Source organism: Protomyctophum bolini (assembly GCF_963924005.1).
Source record: "Protomyctophum bolini genome assembly, chromosome: 19".
Taxonomy (NCBI): Eukaryota; Metazoa; Chordata; class Actinopteri; order Myctophiformes; family Myctophidae; genus Protomyctophum; species Protomyctophum bolini.
Window position 1 is genome coordinate 11,496,571 of NC_137880.1, and position 27,238 is coordinate 11,523,808.

Consider the following 27,238-nt stretch of genomic DNA (forward strand, 5'->3'; position numbering starts at 1 on the left):
ACTGATAAGAACAGATACTACACTTGATCTTAGCCAAAAGGCCGAGAAGCGATGCCGATGTGGCTTTCAGAAAGGGCTGGTCACTCTCGGCAATGACAGTTACATTTGTGGTAAATGTCAAATTTGTATGTATATTTTTCACGTGACACTCAGTGTGAACAACGACCTGACACGACGAGCCATACTGACGTCCTGGAGTAAAATATTTAAAAAGAAAATAAGAAAGAGAATTAAAACATTTTTGCCCGACGACGCATATAGTTCGTTGCACGATGGTGTTGCTCATCGAAGAATAGCAGGGCTACAAGACCACAGCGAGTTACGGATGCAACGCGTTGTGGGCATAGAGTATTAGGATTGTGGTTGTGGGCTTGTAGGTCTGCTTTTGTTTTCGGTTTTCCGATACTCGACGCCTCTTCCTGGTCACGTGGTTCACCAGAAACCAATAACAATTTGATTAGATCCCGAAGATCAAAATGCCGTTAAAAGCAACGGAATAAAGTCGTATTTATTCTCTATTAAACAAATCTAGTGGAGATGAATTCACACGTATATTAGAGTATTATAAATTAATTCTCCGCACAACGTTAAAGCCTTTAGTTTGACCCATTTTCAACATAATTTGAAAGAAGCTTTTGCACCGCCTGGTGGAGAATAATCCAAATTACGTGTGTGTGAAATGGTATGCCTACTGAAATGTACAAACATGATTTAGTTAGGGTTTAGGCGTTACGATGTAAACACTTTGTTGTCATGGACATTCGACACTATTCTTGTGTATTTCTATTGCCATGGCGACCAGGTGAACCGTGAACTCAACACGGCCAAAACACACGTTGCAATGACGTGTAGCCTATAGTACACATAAACATTACAGAGACTTTAGTTGTCATTGTACAATACTTTAAAACAGTTGTCATGTTGCACACATGCCTAAAATTGCTGATATTTGCGCCGCCCTCATTGAAAACAATGTATTTCAAAGTCCAGCTTGTCACTCTCCACTAGGCTCTGGATCTCTATGCTCTGGATTGACACAAATAATCAGCCAATTAACGCCTCCGACTTCACGAGCTGAATCAACTATATGAGCGAATCACACTTCGCGGTAGGCGGCACCAAATACCAAAGGATCACGTGACCTCAACATGGAAGCAGCAAGGTGGTTTTATATTAGAGAGCTAGTAAAATAACAGAACACACTGCACGCTTTGTTTTGGTTTTGGAAACACCGATAGTTAACATGTTCAATGAACTGTCGTCCGTTTTAGTGATTTGGCTACGGTCTTAAATGTCTCTGGAATAATTAACTAGCAGCAGTTTAGACAAATTATTATGCAGCTTAGCTTCTTGACTGCTAGCGATAGCCAGGCAGGCAGACTGCATATGTTATGACCTAGTACAGTGACATACACACTGTAACTGTTTTGGACCACCCGTAGGCCAGGAGCTGCTGAGAAGAACGGAACATAACTCGGGATGAACCGAAGGGACAGACGAGAGAGAAATCGGAGGGGATACGGCGGACAACGACGCGAATGGCACAGGACCACACGGGAACAATGGTAAAATATCTATCTATGTATGTATGTATCCGATTATTAATATGATGAGCTGTTTGTACCGCGTACGGCATTCAGCAGATATTCTCCAAGGGGCCCGGGGCCAAAAACGCCTAAATTGCAAATCGAATTGATAACAAATAAATCCGAAAAGTGCTGCTTACTAAATGCATTCATCCATACCAATGGTTGTATGCAGTCAGTGCAGTTTATGCACGTTATTATTTAGTTTGCAAGCAAGCAACGAGCCATTTGCATCAAAGTTGCAACAAGCTCAGCCCATTCATAGAAACGGATACTATTGATTGAAATATGTATTAACAGTTTGCAGAATTACAGTACATTTCAAGCACAAAATCAATACAAAGACTGTTAACGGTGAGTGGACGACCCAATTAAGCATTAGCATTACACTTGTTTACAATAGGGTCCACCTTGTTCAATTCATCAAAACATTTAGAGACGTACAAAATACAAATAGACACTTCTATATAGTCAAAGAACAGAACAGGAATTGATCATAAAGGAGGTAAAAGGGAAAAGAAACAGTGAGGGGGAAAAGGTGGGGGGGATTCAGATTGGGGGCCAGTTTCAAATTGCAGCCCTTTGAGAGCGGTTTTGAAGGAGTCAAGGGATTCGCATGTCTTAATTACTGTTGGTAGGGCGTTCCACATTTTGGTGGCATAGGAGCGAAAATAATTGAGTCCCTTGTTTGTGCCACATCTGTGTTGTACATGGTTCGTTGCATTCCCTCTGGTGTTGAGTGTGGACTTTGTTAACATTAAGAAAGTATCTAGACAGGTACATGGGTATCTTGGTGATGTATCGAATCTTGTGGACCAGACCCATTGCAAGATGCTGTACTCTGTCGTCGACCTTAAGCCATTCCAGCCTGTCAAAGTGGGCAGGGGTGAGGTGGGTTCGGGGGGTGAGGCCAAGTAGGAGCTTGACTACTATATGATCTGATTGTTTAAATGACGAAAACATCGGCAATATCGCTGCTGTATGGAAAGCTCGGGTTGTTCTCTTCGTCTGTATTTGTGTCAATACTTTTTCAGAAAATAATCCACTGCTTGTTATTTGCCAGTGAAGCCATGATTTTGTCTGTTTGAGTTTCACCCAAGCCTTTTCTCCCCTAGCCCTAGGGGTTCTCCCCGTGACCCCTAGGGTAGGTACCCACACAAAATGCAGTAATCTTGGTCCCTAAACTGCTTCACCGTGGCCAGCCACACGGAAAAAGACGTAAAGTTGTCCTCGCAGCAGTGTTGGGTGGGGAAACAAATCCTGTTTGTTTTGACCCTCAGGCACAGCGACCCTCGATCTGGACCTTCAACCTCTCAGACGAGTCAAGATGGTGGCAGCTCAACTCCCTCTGCTGCGCCCAGCACTGAGCCACCTGGTGAGTACAGCAACAATAGGGGGCACAGCCAATGGTAATAATGGTGTAGGCCTTTTAAAGTACCCCCTGGTCTAGGCCTTTAAAGTAATTCAATTCTAACTTTGGAAATGTGCAGATACACTCTGTATACACTTATACTGTATGTTGGTTTGTTTACTGTTGAGTGAGAAAACAATGTTGAACATTAAGCTAGTTATCTGGGGACCCCCCCAAAATAATTTAAATACAACCATGGTAAACAATGCATATTTCTGTGTAACCACTGAAAAATGTTCCAGTATACGTAACAAATGTAGTTTAGTGACGGCAAACTTCACTTTCAGTCATTTTGTTATGCAAATACCCGGTACAACTGCAGTAAAATGCGTTCTGCAGGGGAAGGTGTCTCCTCTCCTCCATTCACACATCATCTGAGCCACTGTATGTGTTGTTGTGTTGACTGCTGCAGATTGTTGCGTGTTGTGGAATGACTGCTGCAGATTGTTGCGTGTTGTGGAATGACTGCTGCAGATTGTTGCGTGTTGTGGAATGACTGCTGCAGATTGTTGTGTGTAGATTGGTGGTTCTCTACCCTTTTCATATGAAGGAGCCCCAAATTGATTGCATTTGGCCACAGACCTCCTTTAAAAAATATTTTGTGCTTGCCATTTAGGAGTCCAGGAAGAGAGCCCTGCATCGGTACTTGCAGGACCGTCACCCAACGCAAATGTTGTGGCCACGGGTGGCCCCTAGGGGGTCACCGAACACCCACTTTAAGAACCACTGTATGGTCTCATATGAACAGAGTAAATGGTTCCATTGAGCTGGAACCTGGAAGCATGCTGCGTTTTACACAACACTCAAACATTTCAGTGAGCGTAACTCAAAGCAATATACCGCAGTGAGACGGCCATAAAACCGGGCCAACCAGATAGAGCAGACAGTAACATTGACATACAGGGACGCAGCTTGGAGCCTGGGTTGAGTTCTAATTATTCAGGTTATTGGCACAATCTCGCCTTGCCTTATCTTTTTCGTGTCCTTAGCTTTGTAGTTAGTTAGAATGACGTAATAATATTAATGCAGAGGACATGCATCCCAGACAGGCATGTCTATTTCTGATAGGGCTGTCACGATTATAATTTAATTGTTGTTGTTTAATTGGCATTTAGCCAAACAAACATTAAAATTTGCACATAGCAGATATTATGACAAATAACAATTAAACCCCATTCAAATCATATTATTATTATATTTGCCATTACCCTCTCAGTTATAATATAAGCATCACTGATTATAATTTATCAGATCTAAATTTGTAAAAAATTTGTGAAAGCAAACACCCGCAATATTGTCGCAATATCGATATTGAGGTATTTAGTCAATGGGTTATTTTGTCCATGTCTGCTTGTTAGTTCTCTCTGCTAGTATTGAGTCACCGTTCATTCCTGTCTCTTCTGTTCCTTCTCCAGAGCTGCGAGGGTTTTACTTTGACGCGGACAAGAACCGTTATTTCCGCCTGCTGCCCGGACACAACAACTACAATCCTCTGACCTGCGAACAGCTACTGGAGAGGGAGAGAGAGCGCCGGAGAGCAGTGATGCTGACAAAGGACGATATGCCCAATAAAGTAGGTCTACTCTGGGAAGGCACATGCAAAAAGCTGTCTCATGATTGATTAGAGCCCCCCCGACTAATACAAGATTATTTTGGAGGTCTCTAGACAACACAGTTAGAATATGGACATGAGCAGTCACTGCCCGACAGAAACGATGTATAATTGTTTGTTACAGCATTTATTGATGTGACCGTGGATGTGTGTTTATGTTTGACAGAAAGCTCCAAGAACTGGTCGCAACACAGCTATGCTGATGAATCAAAAACACCTAGGGCTACTATCTGGGGACGCCTATTGTAGGTACTGTATCCGCGCACACACTCGCACAGACTTATGTTTGGACTGCCAAATGGCTATCAATAGCAACAGACTGCATCAGTAAAATTGTGTTGCTAGGGTCCAAGTTTATTTCCTGCCAGGCAGCCTGAACAAAGTTTGACCCATCTAGTAGTACAGGGGTCTGCAACCTTTTTGTTTTGCCATGTTTTCATTTTCGTGATAGTCAGTGTGCCATATATAATTATGACACCAAATATTCCCAACTGATTTTCTGATCGTCCTTATAGGATACACATAACAAGCTTAGAAATATTTTCAGGATGTAATGATCATTAAAGTCAGAGCAATAACCCACCTAATGGGCCCCAGTCATGAGTAGGAGTTTGAATGTACAATTATGTGCGGGATGTAAATGATCATGTCATTTGTAGATGTGAATGGACTTAGTTTAACTGACTACACTTTTTTGGAATAGTTAACTTGAAAAGAAAAATCTTCTCTCCCTCACACTTATGCCAGTGACCCCTGTGCTTAAGGTTGTCCTGCCCCTGTAGCAGTAGACCTGACCCAAAATAGTCGACTAATCGATATGAGGGAGTCTGATTCAACTGCCAATCTCTTAGTCGAATAAGACTCAAATTATTTCAATTTATAATAAAAATATATGATTGCATGATTCAACTGAGAGATTGTCCCAATTTGTTATATTTATTAATTAAAAAAACTAATAAAATCTGGTGATCGGAAATCGGGCCCGATCACGTCATTTTCAAATGATCGGGAGCGTGATCGGGACATCCCTAGTTTGAACCCCAAATAATTGATAGAAGAGATTTTTCTATTACTATTGGATGTGCTAAGTCACAAAACCTTGTTGATGCCGTAAACCCAGTGGTTTACATTATGTCGCAAAAATCATTGCTGCTATGGACCAGAGCTATGCTGTGGAAACAAATTCGTTGCAGCTCGGTATTGGCGAAATAGCCACTGTCTGACTGTCAGCCGTAACAGCTCAGCCTCTGCTCCCAAGGTGGAGTTAATGTTACCTCGCTGTACCGTGGACTGTGTGCAGAGAATATCACATCTAAAGCTACGGCAGGCACAAAGGGACAATACAGGCAAAACATGACAATACATTACAATAGGGAAAGATGCCATATTGTGGCGATAGACTGTAATAGCAGTCTCTGAGTAACAAAATGTTACAGATTGTCATAATGCGACCGCATGGCCACGTTAAAACCGAGAACCGGCATGTTTTTAGGTGATGGTAAACCAGGGCAAACTGCCCAAACATAAAGCTCACAATGCGTTTCATTATTGAAATTGTGGCATGTGAATTTCCACAATGTTTTATTGTTCGGTGCAAATGTATTATGCACCGAATGGAGAAGTTAGGTTCATGTGGTTAAGGAGTGTGTACTCTTATAGGAGGCATACTGGTTCTCAACCTATGGGTCATGATCCAAAGTGGGGTCACAGGAAGGGGCCGCTGTTGGGGCACCTATATAAACACACATGTATGTATAAATAAATAAATAAAACCGGGAAAGGTTACAGCATCTGTCCAGTAAAGAACAACAAGCACCATATAACGATAACTGTATCTTTCACCATTGTCTTTGTTTAGTCACAGTTGGTTGGTGGTGTGTACTCTGCCATCCACTTGACTTAGAAAGATTTTCGAAGTTTAAAGTTGAATGGTTTCCTGTGTGTCTTCAGGGCTGTCCATGAGGTGAAAGTGAGTGGAATGAGACGACACAGACTGACTGTCCAGAGCTCGGACAGCAGCTACCCTGATACAGACAACTTCAGGCGGATAGTGGTAATGACACACACACACACACACACACACACACACTTCTACAGCACCTTTATCCGAAACGCTTTACAATGTGCAGTACATTTACCTCATTCACACACCGATGACGGAGGAAACCATGCAAGGCACCAAACCTGCTCATCCGGAGAATTTAGCGGTTCAGAGTAAAAGCGGCCATGTCTTCCCGGCACCCCAGAGCTCCTATTTTGAAGGAATCCCGGGGCTGATTGTGTTAATCTGCAAGTAAAATGTCATAGTTGTGTGACGGCCCTAATTCTGCATCTCTGTAACCCCCACCTTTCTCCTCGCCGGTCTCTTCCAGGGCGACTCGGCGTGTGAGAGGGTGTTCACGGTGAACGACGTGCCTCACGGCGGGTGCAAGTACGGCATCATGACCTTCAAGGGCTGCAAGCGAGGCTCCATGTCTGCAGAGATGTGTGACAACCTCTACTTCACCAACCGCAAGGTGGACACGCACACACACACACACACGCACGCTTGCGTACACACAATGGGATTAATGTTACTTATGTACAGTAAATGAATGATGCCACAGTTAGTTTCAGCACCTCTATCGAATAAAGCAATACACCCCAAGAGGCCATACTTGCTGCGAAGTGCAGTGAGTATGAAGGCCTGTCACAATTATGACATAATGGCCTAATTGCAATTATTTGAGATAATCGCAATTATTTTCTTGCATCATCATAACCTTAACAAATTATCAATAATCAACAATATACATTAAATACAGCAATATCAAATATATTAATTGGAAAACAGAAAGTATTCGAAACTAAAAGAACTATAATAGATAGATGAGAATTTATTAAAACGGTTACATTGTTGAACAAAATAGCTAGAAATCATTTCCCTGGGAAGGCAGTGATTTTTAGGGACTTCTGGAGCTCGTTCCAATCATGTCAATCGTTTCCCTGTTGAGTTAAATGTCCATACATTTTCAAACGGCAGATCTACAAGCTATGTCGCAACTATTTCCGCTATTTTGTAAAAAATAAGATAAAGAGAAAATTATTAAATGTGTCAGTAATTTCTTTGTATATTTAAGTTATTGTTCACATCTGCCCTGTGCGATTTGTGAATACAAAGCGTAAAGGCACTGTTTGCCTTTAATAGCACAATAAAAATTGTAACGTTCCAATGTTCAATGCAAAAATACAAATAAATGGCGAGCCAAGCCGCCATCTCCCAATATACTGTGTAAAGTCATATCGCACCTCAAACGTGGTCACAACTAAATGAAAGCATTCACAATTCATTGACCAACTTTGGAACCAGCATGGAACCAGAACCAGCATGTGGTATATATTTTCTGAAAAGTTGACTTTAAACATGTGCAGAAATGGGACACCTATTTGGCTCTCTTGCCTCTGTGCCCTTCTGAGGAGCTGCCGTCTCAAACATGACTGTGTGTGTTTCAGGTGAATTCCATCTGCTGGGCGTCGGTCAGCCATCCAGACTCACACGTACTGTATCCTTTCTTTCAGTCTTGTTCTGTCGGCTTGGACTTAGAGACCTGAGGCCAATTCTAATAAATGTCAACCGTTGTTCCTTTATCAGTGGCGCTCAAACCTTTTTCATGTCAAGGACCCCCAAGATGATACGTATTTTGGTAAGACTTTCACAAATTGTCACAATCTTTCAAAAATAGCAGACCTGGCAAGAAGTGACGCGCTGTGAGCTTGTATATCTGCTTTTTTTTGTATAGCCAAACGAGTGTAAATAAGTTAAAATCTAAAATGATACGGATTCTTTCCCGGCTTTAATGGGTTAACGTTGAGAGTAAAAATATATCAACTAGGCATGCTGCCAAAATAAGCTCCGCCGTTTATAGCTTGAATCAACGTTTCGAGGATCTTCCATCAGGAATTCTTGGTGAGTTGGGTGTCGAGCTAAAAAGGTTTGGGATCCACTGCTGTAGATCTCCTGTAACTGATCTGCTGATCTCCACGTGGAGATGAATGCTCCTTAACCGTCACCCTGTTCAGGCTGTGTCTGGTGGGCATCGCAGAGACCCCTGGCTGTGTCAGCCTGCTGCCCGTCTCTCTGTTCAGCAACTCCAACCCAGGTCTGATAAGATCACACTTGAGCTCACGTTGATTTTCAACAGTTTGTATACATACTTTCACACTAGTGGCTGGAGAGCTCGCCTTTCGTAGGCGGACGGCCGTTGGTCCGAACCCTGCCTGGCGGTCCACGTTGTCGAGGGCATCCGGTCACAACGGTTTCCTAACGCCAAATCAAATGGGTTCAGATTCGGGCCGAGCACCGAAGTCGGTACTTTTAATGGCATCGACCACATTGCATTCACTTAAAAATTCTCGTTACTTTATGTGAAAACATCGGAGGATTAAATGTTCATTATGATCCAACATCTATTATTCTGTCTCAGATAGATGCATGTCCCTTCTACATCCCTTTACAGATAGCGAACATCATCATGGAATCAGAGTCGAGAACCAGGGTAGCATTCCAAACTTTACTGTCCTCTTCTTAATATCCAATAATAATTAATTTGTAAAACTGAAATAAACATGACAATGTCCTGATCAGAAAACATACTTCAACACAAATGTATAATTAATTACAGCATAAAATAACCTCTGTGCATGTTGACAAAAAGCTACTGTAGTCTAGCATAATGACAAAAGCTACATTAGCTTAGCTTAGTAATTTTTACAGCATCAAGAAATGTATTTTAAACTCAAAACCACACATGAATTGCATTATTATTTAAATGCACACTTACACAACACTCTGTTGTGCCTTGGAAAAGCCTTTGCTTGTAAGTTTTCAGTGTTTATTTCTACAATTGCATTTCTGTATTTGTAGAAATAAACACTGAAAACTTACAAGCAAAGGCTTTTCCAAGGCACAACAGAAGAAAAGGGGGAGAGGAGCTCTGCCTCTGTGTCTCACATGAACAACTGAAAACTGCATGAACCTACAAACAAATTAGGGTTTCAGGTGTGCTGGAACAATTGAGCTGAGCTAACACATCTGAGATTACTAAACACTAATTACTGGCTGTTACAGAAATCGCCTCTAGAGGTGCAAAAGAGAAGGTTTTTAGAAGGCCACATAAGGTGTGCCATGACATCTATACTTTCACCCTTAACCATTAGTCGGGTTATTTATGTAATGTAAACTCTGTTATCGAATTATGTGTCTGTCTTCTTCATATCTGTGTGTGTGTGTGTGTGTGTGTGTGTGTGTGTGTGTGTGTGTGTGTGTGTGTGTGTCTCTCTGTGTTGTGCTCTCAGACCAGCCGGGCATGTTGTGTAGTTTTAAGATCTCTACAGCGTGGTCGTGTGCCTGGTGCCTCAACCCGCAGGCAGACAAGATCTTCAGCACAGGTCCGACCAACCACAATCCCCTCTAAATACATTTTTATTTTTATTTTTTTGTTATCAAATGTTTTTTTTTATTATTAAAGACAAAAAATCACAATAAGATACGTTAACATCATGAATGACTAAAGAAAACAAGAAACAAAACACAAAAACACAAAAACAAACAATCCCACCCACCCCTCCCCCCGAGACCAAAGATGCCAAAAAATGTCAGTACTCTTACTACTGTGCAAATGGGAACAAAAAATAAATAAATGAAAATAATAATAACAATAATAATGACTAAATCATGCCCGTAACCAAATCTGCAATACCAGACCAAATCTCGATGTTTTCCTCTTTTGCACCATGCAATCTTGCTGTAGACATTTCTAGATAAATGATATCCAGAAAGGTCAAAGCCCATTGGCGAAATGACAGTGTATGAGGCGGTTTCCAGCGCGAAGCAACCATCTTCTTTGCGGCTGTTACGCCAGCAAAGAAGACACGAATACGGGTATTATTTAATAGCAACTGGGATACATCATTTAATAAGAATAGAGATGGGGAGGGTGTGATGTTAATTTGTAGTATAATCGAAAGTTTAGCCGCAACCAGATTCCAAAAAGTGAGGACACCCGGACACTCCCACACCATATGAAAGAATGTACCTATGGTGTTCGGAGTGCAGAAAGTGCAGTTATGGTTATTTAAAATCCGCATAGCACACAATCTGCGGGGAGTTAAGTATGTCCGATGAACAAAATTTAGATGAATTTGCTGATGATCAGGATTCCTAGAAGATAGGGCAACATTAGACCACACTGTATCCCAGCTCCAATCTGGATCTAGATTTGGTATGTCATTCCTCCATACAGTATCGACATCCAAGGTCCCATAACTAGATTCTAATAAATAATCATACAATATGGAAACAAAACCTCTTGACCTAACATCACAGATAAGTCTATGCAAAGGGTGCATTGCAAGGGGGGTCTGCCATGGAACCCCGTATGTCCTCATGGCAGTTCTCAATTGTAGATAGAAAAAGAAAGAGTTACCAGGCAAGTTAAAAATATCACATAAATTCTGGAAAGAACGTAAACCATTGACCTAAATACATTTTTATTACCTTTTGTGTATAGGTTGTACTTGCCTTATGGTCTGCACTGATAAAACAAAAACACATTTCTGTGCAAAATACTTGCAGAAAATACTATAGCAGAATTTGAGATTTATACATGGTTGCGTGGAGTGTCGCGCACTGAAAATACCTGATTTACTTGCGCTCAATATGTTGGCCCCAACACCCGTGTGCAACTAAGTATAACTCTGGTTACGGGTAAAAGAAAAATACTGTCCTAAACTTTTGGTGTCCTCACAAGCATGTTAATTTGTGTGTGTTTGTGGGTGCAGGTCTGTCTCGCAGGGTGATCGTGAAAGACGCAGAGACGGGGCGCACACAGACGTACGGCGTTAGCAGTGACGTCCTGGCTCAGCAATTTGCTCTCAGGGTGAGGAAACCAACCGGGGACTTTGCTAAGTAAACATTGCTTGTTGAGTGTTTCAAATCAGAGACGGTGTCGACAGAGATATCACAATTTTATATGGATTTACGATTGGAAAAAACCAAAAAGAATTGACTGTGAAAGTACTCACTTTTCTCCTCTCTCTCTCTCCCCCACTATTCCTCTCTTCTCCTCTCCCTCACTCACTCACTCCCTCTCTCTTCTTTTTTCCTCTTCTCTCCCTCCCTCTCTCGCTCTCTGTCCGACTCCCATTCCCTCCCAGGCGCCTGTGTTGTTTAATGGCTGCCGCTCGGGGGACATCTTCAACATAGACCTGCGTCAGGGCAGGCGTAGTAAGGACAGCTGGAAGTGCTGCCGCTTCCGCCAGGAGTCTGCGGTCACCTCCATAAGCCTGCTGCACGACGAGAACTACCTGCTGGCCGCTGACATGCTGGGACAGGTCGGTGGCGTGGCTTTTTAGTTGACCGTTAACTGTTTATACATTATAGTAATTGTGATTTAAGGATTTTAAATGTAGGTTTGACATAATAAAAAAGTATGTAATATTCATTACATGCGTAATTCAAATAAACGTTTCTGGGGGGCACTGAATGCTTACTTATCCTACTTATTTGTTTTGTGTGTGCAGATCAAGATGTGGGATGTGCGAGTGTCGAAGGTAGTGAAGGAGTTCAAAGGTCACAACAACGAGAGCGCCTACCTGCCCGTCCATGTCAACGAGTCAGAGGGGCTCCTCCTAGCAGGTGGGCTGCCTAGCAAACCGCCGTCTGTCTCTGTTCACATGGCGCCGCTATCGGGCCGTGTCCAAAACTGTTACTTTTCACAAATGATTTAGTCACAAGCTCTTGTGTTAGCGCAGTACTCATTATTCAATCTTTATAACACACACAGACACACTCCAAAAAGGTTCCAGGAGTCCCTAGCAAAATGAGTTGACCACTTCACTTAGGTTAAGGTTTTAGAAGACGTTTTTAGATTCGGCCTCAGGTCTACATGGGAAGCATTGGAAAAAGTTTTATAATTTTGATAAAATATGTAACACAAATCTTCTCCTCTGGGGGTTGCTGGAACAAATCGTTTTCAGACAGTTGGTGCTATCTATATCTTATCCCTAATCGTATTAGCCATTTCTTTTACTATTTTGAAAAACCTTTTAAAATAGTTCAAATAGCCCATTTACAAGATCACAATGTGTCGGTATAGATCAGCTAGTAGTTGAACTATTCAAAAGTGTTTTTCAAATTGGTAAAAATAGGCAAAGAAGTTTAGGGATAACGGGTATAGCACTGGCGAAAATAGGACCCATATAGACTGCGACCAAATATGTATGAATTTGGCGGTCCTTGGCACGAACAGGTTTTGAGAACCTCTCTCTGTGTGTGTCGTCCACAGTGGGTCAGGACTGTTACACCAGGCTGTGGAGTCTCAGTGACGCTCTGCTGCTCAGGACCATCCCCTCCCCCCACCCCGCCGCCCGGGACCTCATCCCCAGCGTGCAGTTCTCCTCCCAGCTGGGGGGCCGGGGGGGAGCGCCCGGCCTGCTCATGGCCGTCAAGCACGACCTCTACTACTTCCCCTACAACACAGACTACCAGGACGCGGCGCCGCAGCCACAGAGCACCTGAACCGGGAAGCGGGTTCTGAACACGGCATGGTTTTCTGGGTATAGGACTGGGTATAGGACTGGGTATAGGACTGGGTATAGGGCTGGGTATAGGTTTCTGGATATAGGGCTGGGTATAGGTTTCTGGGTATAGGGCTGGGTATAGGGCTGGGTATAGGTTTCTGGGTATAGGTTTCTGGGTATAGGTTTCTGAGTATAGGGCTGGGTATAGGGGGTTGATTCTCATGATGACACACGCACCCCACAGCTTTTGCAAGAGGAAAACAACAAAAACTAGAAAGAGTGCCCCTCGGGGCACAGGTCAGGGCAGGTCAGGTTGTGGCTTCCTGGCGGTGCTATAATAGGCCCAATGTGAAAAGGGTGGCATTTGTTCTTATGCCATCGATGGCAATTTGACGATTTGAGGTGGCGCTATAACAGGCCAATGTGAAAAGGGTGCGATATATTCCTCAGCCTAGTAGGAAGGTCTGTGGAAGATTTCACGTAAATTGCACACTGCGCTGAGTGCGTTCATGATTTGAGGTTTATTCAAAACGGGCCAATTCTGCAAACTTTGAAAGCCAATGTTAGCCAATTAGGATGGAATATTGGATGCAATTCTGCCTCCTGGTGGCGCTATAACAGGCCGTGCTGGAAAATGTGGAGGTTCATCGAGGGAGTGTGTGTGCAAAATGTGGCACCGACCGGGTTAACGGTGCTGGAGATTAGCTGGTAATGGATGGAAGGATGGACAGTCGGACAGACACACGGACGGAGTGCAAAACATATACTCTCTCCCCATGCCTTCGGCCTGGTGGAGACAACAAATGGGAGCTATGTTACATTTAGCTGCTTTTTAAAGAATTTCTATGGCCTCCAGTGACACACACACACACCTTCCATTATTCATCATCAAGTTGTTTTTTAATCTACCTCATCTGAGGGCCCTAGGTCCGCAGTGAGGCACATGTCACAGTACAGCCATCACTATCTGTAAAACCTCCAAGTAGGCCATTTATGGCCTACTAGTGTGCAAGCAGAGCGCACAAGTACTTTCGACCACTACAAACTGTCAAATCTCAGTAATGACTACTTGTGCCTGATACGGCAGTGGTGCCAGATTACATACATGTATACATAGGAGCATTACCGTTAATCCTCCCAACACTAAAACATATCGTCATTACGTCACCATCGAAAACCAATTACACTCTGGCATTGTGTCCTTTAATCCACATCTTTTTTACGTCATCATTGAGAGCCAATTATACATATACTATGTATATGTAATTTGTAAGTTGATTAGCGGTATACTGTGGTTACTTTGCGCCGTACGCAGCGTCCCAGCCGTCCCGCCAATTTTGATGCGTATGCACCGTCCCAGGAAATTGTGCCTGATACGGCAGTGGTGCCAGATTACATACATCTGTATAACTAGCTCTCAATGATGACGTAATAAAGATGTGGATTAAAGGACCCAATGCCAGAGTGTAATTGGTTTTCGATGGTGAGGTAATGACGATATGCTTTAGTGTTGGGAGGATTAAAGGTAATGCTCCTATGTATACATGTATGTAATCTGGCACCACTGCCGTATCAGGCACAATTTGCTGAGACGGTGCATACGCATCAAAATTGGCGGGACGGCTGGGACGGTGCATACGAGTCCCGGGCGAAAGTAGTACTTGCGTGCTCTGCTTGCGCAAGTAATGTTATCAGTCAGGTGCGTATGTCCCTTAGCAGCATATGATATGACGTCCTATGCTGGCAGGGTACATACGGAAGCAGACCATGCAGGTATGTTTTCCATCATTCTACGAAGCGTATGTCCCATGACGTGATGAAGATTTGTACCAATGTCCCTCAGCAGCATATGATATGATGTCATATCCTGGCACGGGACATACGGAAGCAGACCGTGCAGGTATGTTTTCCGTCATGCTACGAAGCGTACGTCCCATGACGTGATGAATTGATATGTTTCAGTGTCTGGTGAATTAAAGGGACATACGCATCAAACCACCCGAGTAACCACAGTATATCACTAATCAACTCAGAAATTACATATACATACATATAGACATATACATAAGACATAGCATATGATGTGATGAATATATGTACCAATGCCAGGGTATAATTGGTTATCGATGGTGACGTAACGATGACATGTTTCAGTGTCGGGTGGACTAAAGGTAATGCCCCTATGTATACATGTATGTAATCGGACACCACTGCCATAACGGGCATAAGTAATCATTACCATACTTCAAAATACTACTTATTTTCCTCCGAAAGCAAGGTACGTAGCAAATAGCTAAACCTAATAATTCAATATTGCAAACGTTCTTTCACAGAGAGGCTGAGATTTGAACGTTTGTAGCGGTCTACAGTACTTGCACGCTCTGCTTGCGCACTAGTAGGCCACTACTACACACTACTTGTGTGCAACAAGCAAGTAGGCACTCGACAGACTGCAGTTCTACTTTACTTTTAGTTGTATCGTTGTTTGGGGCTCCCCCCCCCCCCACACACACTTTTATTGTGGATAGGAGAGTGTAGAGACGGCAAATGCAGTGCCGATAGAGGGGCGATATGAGAGACACTGGGAGTCACATTTGAACTTTGGTCAGGACTCACAAGGAAACTTAGGATGCATAGGAATGTTGTGCTGGTGCTAACTTTACCGTATGTCTCAGAAAGACACAGTAACGGAATGTTTATTAGGCTGATTCTACAAATGTCTTCTAAATCCAAATGGTTTTCTGAAAAACCTATGTTGCTGTATCAGTGGTGCGCAAACCTTTTCATGTCAAGGACCCCCCCAACCAAAGTTTTAACCAAAGTACAAAATAACGTGCTACAATCTAAATATGACATAGATGCTTTCCCGGATTTAATGTGTTTGTCCCCCTGAAAAGATTTTGTGCCAGGGCCCCCATAAGAGTTTTTGTAAACAAAAATGTATTGAGAATAAACAACTTTCTAAATCTTCGCAAAATAGCAGATGTACAAGCTCCCTTTCTTAAATAACCGATCTGCTAGCTCCCTTCCAAACAGTGTTGATTTTGTCGACTAAAACGCGTCACCATGACTCAGCCATAACCATATAAGGAGTCCCCAAAGCAGCTATACGTCCAAAACCCAAATATGTACGAGCTGCGTTCGCTTCCCGCGTTTGCGTGTCTTACTGGTACATAGGTGAACGTCACGGACATTGCTGTTCCTTGGAGTGTTTGCACCACTCAAAAAGAACTAAGCTATGATGACAAAATCTCTCAGATTAAAAACGGGGAAGAGATCCAGGCACTTTGAGTTTAAAAAAAAAGAAGGGAAAAGACTATTAAACCATTATTAAACATTATGTTTTGACCTAAACGGTCTTCATCAGGGCTAGATGGAAAAATATATATATATAAAAAAATAAATGGACAAATGCTATAGGTTGAATGTTCTATTGAAATCCATGTTTCTAAGGACAGATTGTAGCTAATGTTAGCTTAAATAACATTAATGCAGTACAATTGTGATCATGCAAGATATAGGCACACCCTCCCGCCAATCCGAATGTGTTTTTTTTTTTCTCCAGGACAGTATTGCTAAATAAAGAATCATGTATTTTACAGACGGTAGGAACATCATTTGACAAAGTGTTGTGTTGCTGTGTGGAACGACTGAGGCCCACAAATCTGTCCTTGTTTCAATGTTGTTTTTTTCTTTCTTGATTGCAACAAAATGTTGCATAAATGTATCTCTGAATATATCATCGACATGTCACTGTCGGGTGGAAACCTTGTGTGTCCAAACTGTTGCAATGCATCCAATGTGGTTGTCGTTTAGTGTTTAGTCAAAAGCTCTTGTTAATACCAGTGTTGATTTCATTTCGCCTGCCGAAATACATTTTAGTCGACAAAAAACTACATTTATTCGACTAATATCTTATGATCTTTAGTCGATTAAAACTAGACTGACTAGACTAAAATATGTCCGTTGACTAAAAATCAACACTGGTTAATACTTGCCATTGGCTAAATATTTATAAAGCCCACTTTCAACCTTGACATCTCTACTTTTGGGAATGTCATCATGTAAAAACATCTTCAAGCTCATAACGTGTCGCATTACAAGCTTGAATATTGGCTACTTCTGTGTGAAACAGGGCATTCATTCATGAAAAACAAAGCAGATGCAATATGGAGTTGGAAGATTTATGACGGACAGTGGCGAATGGCGATGTGTAGAAGGAATCCCGATTAATTTATTTTGTTCATCTCGTGCAACACGCTACCTGGCGTGTTTGCGTCCCAGTCAGAGGCTGGTTGAAAGCGACATACGTTTGACCCTAACGGGCATTATGCAGACCTTCACTTCAAGTTTGTACCGAGTTGGTTGGAAGAAGACAAACTTTAGATTCTCAGGAAAATCACGTTTTAACTGGTCATAACGGTGTGAATGCCACATGCGTTGGTCCTAGACTTAGAAAGGTGTCATTTTAATTGGGTGGTATTTTGGTATCCAACACGCAAGCAGTACAAGTGTGTTTATTGGACTCGGTAAGGTGTGGGGGCGTGGGGGCTTTTGAGGTTGCAGTGCACAGATGGATGGCCTCAGAGTGCCTGTTGGCAGAATCCAGTGCTTCTCAAACGTTTGTTGTGCATGATCCGGTTGGCTTTGTTGGTTCCATATAGAATAGATAATTAAGCCTGCCTGCTTACTATTCATAAATTGAATCTTGACAATCTTGAAATTTTAAGCCATATAGAGCATATGGCTGTGTCCCCTCCCCTCTCTTTTTCCTATACTCTTAAGGTCAAAGTAGCCGATGTACAGTACAAGCATATAACGCGTTGTGAGCTTGTAGATCGGCTATTTTCACAGAATATTTGCCTATGACATGTGCCCAGAATGGGGGCTGTTAAATGAATGCATCATAATCCGTTATTTTTGTTTTTAAAACAACTTTATTAAGTTCAGTTCATCTCCTGATATTTAAATCAGTAATAGGAATCCATGATGCGCCTCATGCTCATGAACCTCATGCTCTGGCCCATGCCCATGTTCTGGAAGTTCCTGTACTCGCCGGGCCTCATGTACATCTGCCTGCCCCTGTACTGGGCCTGCTCGTACATCAGCCAGTGGCCGTCCATCACGTTGCAGGACATGCAGTTGTTCATCTGGTAGCGGTCCATGATGTTGTCACAGTCGTCCATCATCTCGTGCATCTGTCCGCCGAAGTTCTCCCTCTCGTAGATCCTCATCCTGTAGTTGCCCCTGTGCATGGGGATCATACGGCAGGACTTGATGTGGTCCCTCATTCCCATCATGCTCATGTGGTCGGAGTACTCGCCCCTCCTCATGAAGTACTGGTTGCCCATGTAGTTGTTGCGGTCGTACACCATGAAGCAACCCCTCTCCACCCTGCAGGACTGGCACCTGTTCATGTAGGAGGACATGTCGGAGCAGTCGTTCATGCACTCATAGGAGCGGCCCTGGAAGTTCTTCTCCTCGTAGAAGATGATCTTGCCCATCATGTTGCCGGAAGAAGTCATCGTTGTGTGAGAGTTGTTTCAGCTGCTGCTGCTGCTGCTGTTGCTGTGGCTGTGGCTGTGGGTGAACTGAATTCCTAACTGGCCGAAGCCTTCTTTTTATACAGTACCTGGCCAGCAGAGGCTGCTTTGTGTCCCATGGAGCTCCCCGACACAGCAACATTCCATAGAAGAGCATAGAGCTGAGGTTGTTCAGTGTTTCCACCTCTAAAAACCTTGGAAAGGCTCTTTCTCTGACGGCACAAAGCAGACTGAAAGGGTTAACAATAACTAGGGGCTCAACAATGACTGGTGTTCGTTTTTTTTGTCTTAGTCCAGTGGTTTTCCACCAATGGCCCTTGAGAGGGTTCCAGGTGGTCCTCAGCTAAATGATGGAGAGTTGGTAACCAAATGTACCCTTGATCTCTTGAGAGCATATAACTCTTAACTCTTGAGAGCGTAAAATGAAACCAAATGGACCCATACGGGTTCATTTGGTTTCAATTTACACTCAAGAGTTAATAGTTTCATTTACACTCTAAGAGTTAGAAGAATTATTATTTGATCATTGTTTGCCTGTTATCTCTCCTAATGGTACCACATCAATACAGCATGGAAATGTCTTTTTTTTTAATTATTCAGCACAGTATAAAAAACAACACAGTAAACATATAAATATGAGAAGGGTAAGGTGCTAGGCTGAGGCAAAAAAGCCCAAGGGGCTTATACGAGGCCTCTACCTATATAGATTATAATGAAACATTGTAGGCCTACATGAGATATACTGTAGAATATCCAGAAAACATGATTGCAGTATATAAAACAACAAAACAAAAACATGATTAGAATCTTTGGTTATTTACATGATTCGAGAAAAGAATAGATGATACAAAGAAATATAATTAGGTGATCTGGTCAATTAAGTGGGTCCTAAACTTATGTTTGAAATTGTTTAATGAAGTAGAATTTGATGAGATTGCTGTATACAGTATAGGTGTTCCATAGCTGGGCCCCCCTGTATCTGATGGAGAACTGACACAGACCAGTACGGAACTTTGGGAGATGTAAATTATTTGACTGTCTCGTATTGAAGTGGTGCACATCACTGTTGAACTGGAAAAAGTCTTTACATGGCAAAGGAAATGAAACTGGCTGGAACAATGCTTTGACAATACTTATCCAAATAACAAAATATTCTACGTTTTGGGTCTACAGTAAGAGGCTAAATCTCATCAAATATTGGTCAGTGGCTCAAATGCCGGATAAATAATAATGGGCCTTGGTATGAAAAGGGTTGAAAACCTTAGTCTACCAAGACAGGTGGATCGTGTCAATTTAAGAATGTTATGTCAGTCATCAACCAATATACCAATTAACCTGAAAGGTTCTCTGGATGGTATTTCTGTCAGAAAGGCAACCAGACTGGTATTTCTATCAGAAAGGCAATTACCAGACTGGTATTTCTATCAGAAAGGCAGTTACCAGATTGGTATTTCTATCAGAAAGGCAATTACCAGACTGGTATTTATATCAGAAAGGCAATTACCAGACTGGTAATTCTGTCAAAGGCAGTTACCAGACTGGTAATTCTGTCAGAAAGACACCTGTGGCTTCTGCATTCGGTGCCACTCAAAGTGAGGGAAGCCTCACCCCCTAATATGTCTGGCAGATATAGTTGCCGGCTGATTTCACCTATGTGTGGACTGTCTGTTTGTTTACAAGACCAGACCAGTTCAGCCAGCAAAGCATTGTGTACTACTTATTTCTAACCTAAAATGTTTTCAGATATGCCTACATATTTTAGGGTGCTGATTGTCTGGATGTCATCTTGAATGAACGGAGTAGTTCTGTAATCAACATCAGCTGTGTTGGAGGAACTTGCAGCAATGGGAATCAAACAGGTGAATTAAATATTTTTTATTCATGCGGGCCTCGACACGTCATCACGCATCACGTTTTCGTTAAGTAATTCAAATTAGATTTTATGGACTTGATAGAAAAATACACAAAATGGACATTTTGCCATTGTTTTGAACTCTAGTGTTAGGTAGCCTATGCCCATATGATGACCACGGATATGCTTAATTGATTTTGGCAGGGAGTAATTAAGTAATAAAAAATACTTTTCTTAAAAGTAACCATGCACTAATGGCTAATGTAGGACTGTTTTTTTTAGTAACTTTTCCGAGAGAGAGGTGTGTGTGTGTGTGTGTGTGTGTGTGTGTGTGTGTGGTGAAGGGAATCAGTGTATCTTGTTACGTGTACTAGGCTTTACCCATACCCTTGCCTCTTTTAACATGGTTGGCTTAAATGTGAATGAATCACAAATTCATTTAGTTTTTTGTTAAAAAAATACATAAATACAACATACAAACCCCAAAAGCTTTAATATCATCAGTATTAAAGAGGCAGTTTCACCCGTCTCCCCAACTCTAGTAAGCAGAAAATAGCCTATACATTTCAGTTTGATTTAATTATATATTTATTTATGTATCTATTTATGAATTTATTCATTTAACTATTTATTTATCTACACATCCTAAATGTAAATGACCATTCTGTGCTGGCTACACTGACTACACTACAGGCACACTGTCTGGCAGTGACAGTTGGATGTTGAGGCCACGCCTCTCTGTGTTGTGGCCAGGCTGCTGCCTGCTAGTATACTACACACACACACGCGCGTACACACACGCGCGCACGCATACACTCACACACGCGCGCGCGCACGCATACACAGGAGGACCCGCATTGGCTGCACAGCAGCAGCAGCCTCCATAAAGCGTCCCAAAAAACTACACACTGAGATTTGGAATATTGCGTTACAGTCGTCCTGCTGCTGCAAGGAAAATGGCGACTGTCATTCATAATCCTCTGAAATCGTAAGTGCATTTAAAATAAATAAATATGTGATGGGGAAACCACACAACAGCATAAAATGTGCGCATTGATTGAATGCACGCTTTAACGTATATGTGCACGGTATATAGATGCTGAGATCAAAATAGACTATTGTATATTTACACAAATTGAACAAAATACACCACAGATAACCAAACTCGGCGAGGTTGTTTTTTTTGTATGAATTCCTTTGTTTGTAGGCTTTGTAATAGCCTAAAGCTGTTGTGTTTTCCTCTACTGGGACTAAAGCAAAAAAAGTACAGACAGCCTTGCAAGATCTTTCCGCGCGTAAATCCGAATTGTAGCCTATATGAATCTGCAGCAGACTACTAAACCTACATCGCACAAGCTAGGGGTGTCGTTGCCCGAAAAGATCACTTCTGATCGGCAAGCGACACGGTTGTACTACGGACCATAAATTAGCCTTTACATTCTGGGCTCTTGTGATGTTCTAGCCTGCATGCTCAATGGTTTCCACGGGGGTGGGGGGGGGGGGGGAGAAAAGGGGAAAAAAAGTTGCCACCAGACATTGTGCATTTGCAGCTTTGTCACAACTTTCTCTAAAAGGTCGTTTTTGCACATGCTTTGCTTTCATATGTATGTCATCATTGCATTTTGCATTCCATTTATTTCACCAATGATACGCGGCATGAGGAGCACTGTTCTCCCCATCAGGTTGGAAGTCATGGAACAGGCTGTCAGAAATGCACACAGACAGCAGCAGGATAATGTCATTACAATGTAGGCTATAATATAGGCTACCAGACTGTTTGCACTGCCGCAGGGGGTCGTGCAAAATGCCCCACATTAAAAACCAAAATATATAAGGCTGATTCTACAGATGCCTTCTAAATCAGTAGTTCTCAATCTAGGCTATTTCTTAATTCAAAATTATTCAACATTTTTCAAACACTTTGACCCTTTCTCTCAAGATAACTTTTTTACTAAATGTTCAAAAATAGCAAATGTACAGTACACCATGCAAGTATAGGCTATCATCTGCTGTTGAATAGCCAACTCAAATATCTAAAATGACATGCTATTTCCCGGTTTTAATTAGTAGCCTTAGCCTACTATAGTACAGTAGCCATGCAGTGACAGTCCTCAAACATTTCCACGTGAAGGACTCCCCAAATTGATATATTTGGCCGCCGCCGTACACATCTCATGTAGGAAAAAAATAATCTAACAGTGATGTGTTGAGTTGACTCAGGAAGTGAGAACCCTCTCTACTCTGTCTGACTCTCAGACAGCAGATGTTTAACACTGCCATGTGGAATGTGTGTGTGTGTGTGTGTGTGTGTGTGTGTGTGTGTGTGTGTGTGTGTGTGTGTGTGTGTGTGTGTGTGTGTGTGTGTGCGCGCGCAGTCCTCAGGTGTGTTAGCTTTTGGATGAGACATTCAGAGGTAAAGTTTACGGTTAGGGTCGGAGGAGTTGTGCCCGATTTGTACTTATTTGTGTACACTGAAAATAGAAGATATACACAAGCTTATATGTCACATTGCAGCATGACCTGTTGTGAGCTTTGTAGCAAAGATCTGCTAAAGCTTAAGGGTCTATATCTCTCTATCTCTATCTCTATCTCTAAAAATGGCAACGAATTACAAGTACAACTGTGGCATTCATAAAATCACCATCCCAAAATGACGACGATGACCTGAGTCAGAAGTCCTGTGTGTGGGTGGTGTTTGGGGGATGGATGTTAGACAGTTATCACATTCTATTGTACAGGAGGTTACTTATAAAACTGCAGTCACCCAGTGATGGTTTTCTTACACAGTGTTTTCCAAGATAACGGCTACAGTAAAAATGTACAGTGTTAAAGTCATGTATAAGGCTATATAACTTTGCCCTGTGTTCACATAACAAAACAATATAACCTGTACATTGATTGGTGTTAACCATATGCATTTCCCCCTCATTGTATTTTCTTTATTTATCGTTCTCACTGTTTGTTTTGGGAGACGGGGACGGTTCTTTGTTTTAGGTCTACCAAAACAAACAGTGAAAACAGCGACACACAGCGAGAGGGCAGTGTGTTTCTGCAGGTTAGCAGTCTAGTAGTCTAGATGGAGGGAAATGATGGATTCAAATAAATATATCGCATTATGTAAACAGCAAACACAGGGCAAAGTCACATACTACAATGTATGTATAGCCTATAGTATTAGTAAAGATGGAGTGCCGTGATTTTTTTTTTGTATTTCTTCCAGTGTTTATGTGATCACAGAACCCCAAATAAGTTAAAATGAGGAGATGAGAGACAGCAGCGGTATGCATTTGTTAACTCTCAGTCTCTGAGTGTACAAAGTGTGACCAAATGAACCCCTTTACTGGTACCCATTTTGCACACTAGAGTAAGAGTTCAATGAACACCATGGATCTTACTGTGTGCAGCTGAATACGGTTTAGCCAGATGTGTTCTCAGAAGATAAACATCACGAACTATCTATCTGCTTATTATACGTGCAGTACAGTATGTGTGTCTGTCCATCCAGGGTACAGTTTGTTGTGGGTCTGTCTACTGCTTTTATCAGGTCGTTTAATCCGCAGCTCTGAGAGACAAACATTTCGTCGTCCGTCCCCCCACTAATATTATCATGTCACCCACCCTTCTCCTCACGAAGGGGTGTGTGTCTGTGTGTGTGTGTGTGTGTGTGTGTGTGTGTGTGTGTGTGTGTGTGTGTGTGTGTGTGTGTGTGTGTGTGTGTGTGTGTGTGTGTGTGTGTGTGTGTGTGTGTGTGCGTGTGCGTGTGTGTGTGCCGTGTGTGCCGTGTGCGTGTGTGGATGTACACAGATGATTTGCAGCAGGTGTTTCATGAAGGTTGTTATTGTCTGAGCTGATATGTGGGAATAATGGCTTGAAGTTATTGCAATCTCGTGAAATAGGTTATTCTGCAGGGGAAGCTGTGTGTGTGTGTGTGTTACGAGAACGTTTATGTCTGCCTTTGTCTGTGCCTGAGGTCAATGTGTGTGTTTGTGTGTGTGTGTGTGTGTGTGTGTGTGTGTGTGTGTGTGTGTGCGCGTGTGTGTGCGTGTGCGTGTGTGCGTGTGTCTGAGTCCAGGGGTCTGCATGTAGAGCAGATTAGAAATGTCCCAGCATCCTCCTGGGTCCATCTGTCAGAGAGATGGACAGATGAGAAGAGATGGAGGGGGAAGGGGAGACATCCCTCCATCTGGCTCTCTTAACCGTGTATACACTGTAACGGCAACATCAATTAACAATTAGATATGTTATAAACTGAGGGAAAAGCTGTGTTTGTTTCAGACAAACTGTACTTAATTGACCGGGGTGTGCCCCAGGCCTCTACACTATAGTCCTATACATCTCCCGCCTTCTACACTAGCGGTTCTCAAACTTTAGGGTCAGGAGTCATGGACCCCAAGTGGGGTCTCGGGAAGGTGATATACTAAACAAAGAAAAATGTATCCTTCAATTTTACAATGTATGCATTTAGCAGGCGCTCTTAATCCAGAGCGATTTACAGTAAGCAAGAACAACATAGTTGATAATACATCAAATACATATTAGAAATAGTCATCAAGGGTCATAATAAGTAAGCTACTGTAAGAACAGTAGAATGTCTGTAGCCTACAATGAAACCATAAGTGTGTATGTACACTATAGAGTGCTATGTCTACATTATCTAAATTACATAGGCTAATTTTAGCTTTTGCTTTGCAAATCTCTTCAGCGATAACAACCAACTACAAGACACGTTGTGTCGTGTACTGAGCTGATAGATCAGCTATTTTTGCCAAATGTTCATGTCAGAAATTCCGAATAGGGACGTGCTATGGTTCATGTTTATCTATTTTTCTATGTAATCTGTTGTGAGAATCAAACTGACATGCAAGTCAAGCACGCACGGGCGCACGCAGGAGCGCACACACACACACACACACACACACACACACACACACACACACACACACACACACACATGCACGTCATCTGAAGAGAATTTGGTTGCCAGTTAATGAGTTACTTTGGTAGTGAGATATTTAAGTCCCAGTATCAAGTTCCACGTGAGTTATTTCCAGCAGGAAATCACCCATACATACCATGGTCTGCTTTACGAGCCTGCGTGCGTGTGCGTGTGTGCATGTGTGCCCATTGTCTGTGGAGAAGGCAGACTAGCACAGCAATGAGAGAGTGATTGTCTGGTCAAGTAAGTGATATGCAGCCAATGAGAAGAGAGCATGAAAAACCCAGGCAGCTCCCCTGCTAGCTGAATTGAAGTTCTATTACAATATTCAGCATGAATATAACCACATGTACCCTGGCTTCCCTATTCTCTCAGAATAGCCTATGCTCTGTTGATAAATGGACCCATTGTCAGTCTTCTGATATCTGACTGACTAACCAGCAGGCTCTTTCTGCCTTGTTCTACCCTAAGTTCGTCGGGTATGGCTTATTGTCGGTATCAGCCGAGACAGAGTCTGTCCCCGTTACAATGCGCTAGACCTCATGGGAGATGGAGTCTGTCCCCGGTACAATGCCCCCTGGGAGATGGAGTCTGTCCCCGTTACAATGCCCTAGACCCCTGGGAGATGGAGTCTGTCCCCGTTACAATGCGCTATAGACCCCTGGGAGATGGAGTCTGTCCCCGTTACAATGCCCTAGACCCCTGGGAGATGGAGTCTGTCACCGTTACAATGCCCTAGACCCCTGGGATATGGAGTCTGTCCCCGTTACAATGCCCTATAGACCCCTGGGAGATGGAGTCTGTCACCGTTACAATGCCCTAGACCCCTGGGATATGGAGTCTGTCCCCGTTACAATGCCCTAGACCCCTGGGAGATGGAGTCTGTCCCCGTTACAATGTGTTAGACCTCCTGTAGATGGATTGCTGAGGTGGAGCGCCACACCTCCCATCAGCTCCCAGTACTTATACTGCACATCTTGCCGCACCCAAGCCGTGCTACTCATACGCGGTGTTGGCGGTGCCCGGGATTGAACCTGACCTTGTGGTCCAAAGGCGAGAGCTCTACCGCTGGAGCTATAGCCGGAATGTGGAATTTGCTAAAATATTTAAAAACATAATTTATGCCCAGTTGTCCAGCCACTATACTAGATGTTCATTGTTACTGATACCAAGTTTAAAGTAAGAATTGAATACACTACGAAGCAAATGAAAAACACGTTATTTCAATTGTAGTTGATGCTGAGAAAGGATTTTTGTCCAACCAAGAAATGGCAACCAATTGGTGCGAAGTGGCACGCATTGGTGGGACAACCGCGGACAGGACTTGACAAACGGTCAATTGAATACATAAACTATAGGATCACGGTTGCGGTTCCAATAGTTTTACTATGCTGTTCCCACTAATTCGGACTAATAAAGTATTCAATCATGACAGAACTGAATACATATATAGGCCTTCAGTGGAAACAAATCCACAGGACTTTCTTGTGTTATCCTTTTGGCCTTAATGTCTTACTGTAGTGTATAGTATACCTGACGCTGTTTACATTTCTGACTGACAAAGTATTCAACCGGATCAATCAACTCGATCAAGCGTACAGTACATGACAGTGTTTGAGAACGACAATGGCTATGTTTACATGTAAGGTTTGTTCTCTTTTAATGAGGGACAGACCTCAGAACAGTGGTATGCACTGGTGGTGGGAGAGAGAGGGAGAGAGAGAGAGAGAGAGAGCGTG

The 27,238-nt window shown here is 42.7% G+C and overlaps 3 protein-coding genes across 4 annotated transcripts in view; 2 read left to right on the forward strand and 1 right to left on the reverse strand.

Annotated features, from left to right (window-relative positions):
* Positions 1-1,136: 1,136 nt before the first annotated feature.
* On the forward strand, positions 1,137-16,767 carry wdr21 (WD repeat domain 21). The gene is made up of 14 exons (XM_080790327.1): positions 1,137-1,162; positions 1,443-1,565; positions 2,867-2,961; positions 4,413-4,570; positions 4,776-4,858; positions 6,560-6,662; positions 6,982-7,125; positions 8,102-8,151; positions 8,669-8,748; positions 9,944-10,036; positions 11,429-11,526; positions 11,804-11,980; positions 12,170-12,284; positions 12,934-16,767. The coding sequence occupies exons 2-14, from the start codon at positions 1,480-1,482 to the stop codon at positions 13,164-13,166; spliced, it is 1,515 nt and encodes a 504-aa protein (XP_080646453.1). The 5' UTR covers positions 1,137-1,162; positions 1,443-1,479; the 3' UTR covers positions 13,167-16,767.
* Positions 16,768-18,138: 1,371 nt separating this feature from the next.
* On the reverse strand, positions 18,139-18,693 carry LOC308334343 (gamma-crystallin M2-like; the record flags this gene model as incomplete). The annotated part of the gene is made up of 1 exon (XM_080791062.1): positions 18,139-18,693. The coding sequence occupies one exon, from the start codon at positions 18,691-18,693 to the stop codon at positions 18,139-18,141; it is 555 nt and encodes a 184-aa protein (XP_080647188.1).
* A 2,721-nt stretch (positions 18,694-21,414) lies between these two features.
* Positions 21,415-27,238, forward strand: part of dpf3 (double PHD fingers 3) — a 34,636-nt gene continuing 28,812 nt past the window's right edge. For both annotated transcript variants that reach the window (XM_080791672.1, XM_080791673.1), the window contains exon 1: positions 21,415-21,551. In XM_080791672.1, coding sequence (XP_080647798.1) covers positions 21,520-21,551 — 32 coding nt within the window. In that variant the 5' untranslated portion in view covers positions 21,415-21,519. The remainder of the gene's footprint in view (positions 21,552-27,238) is intronic.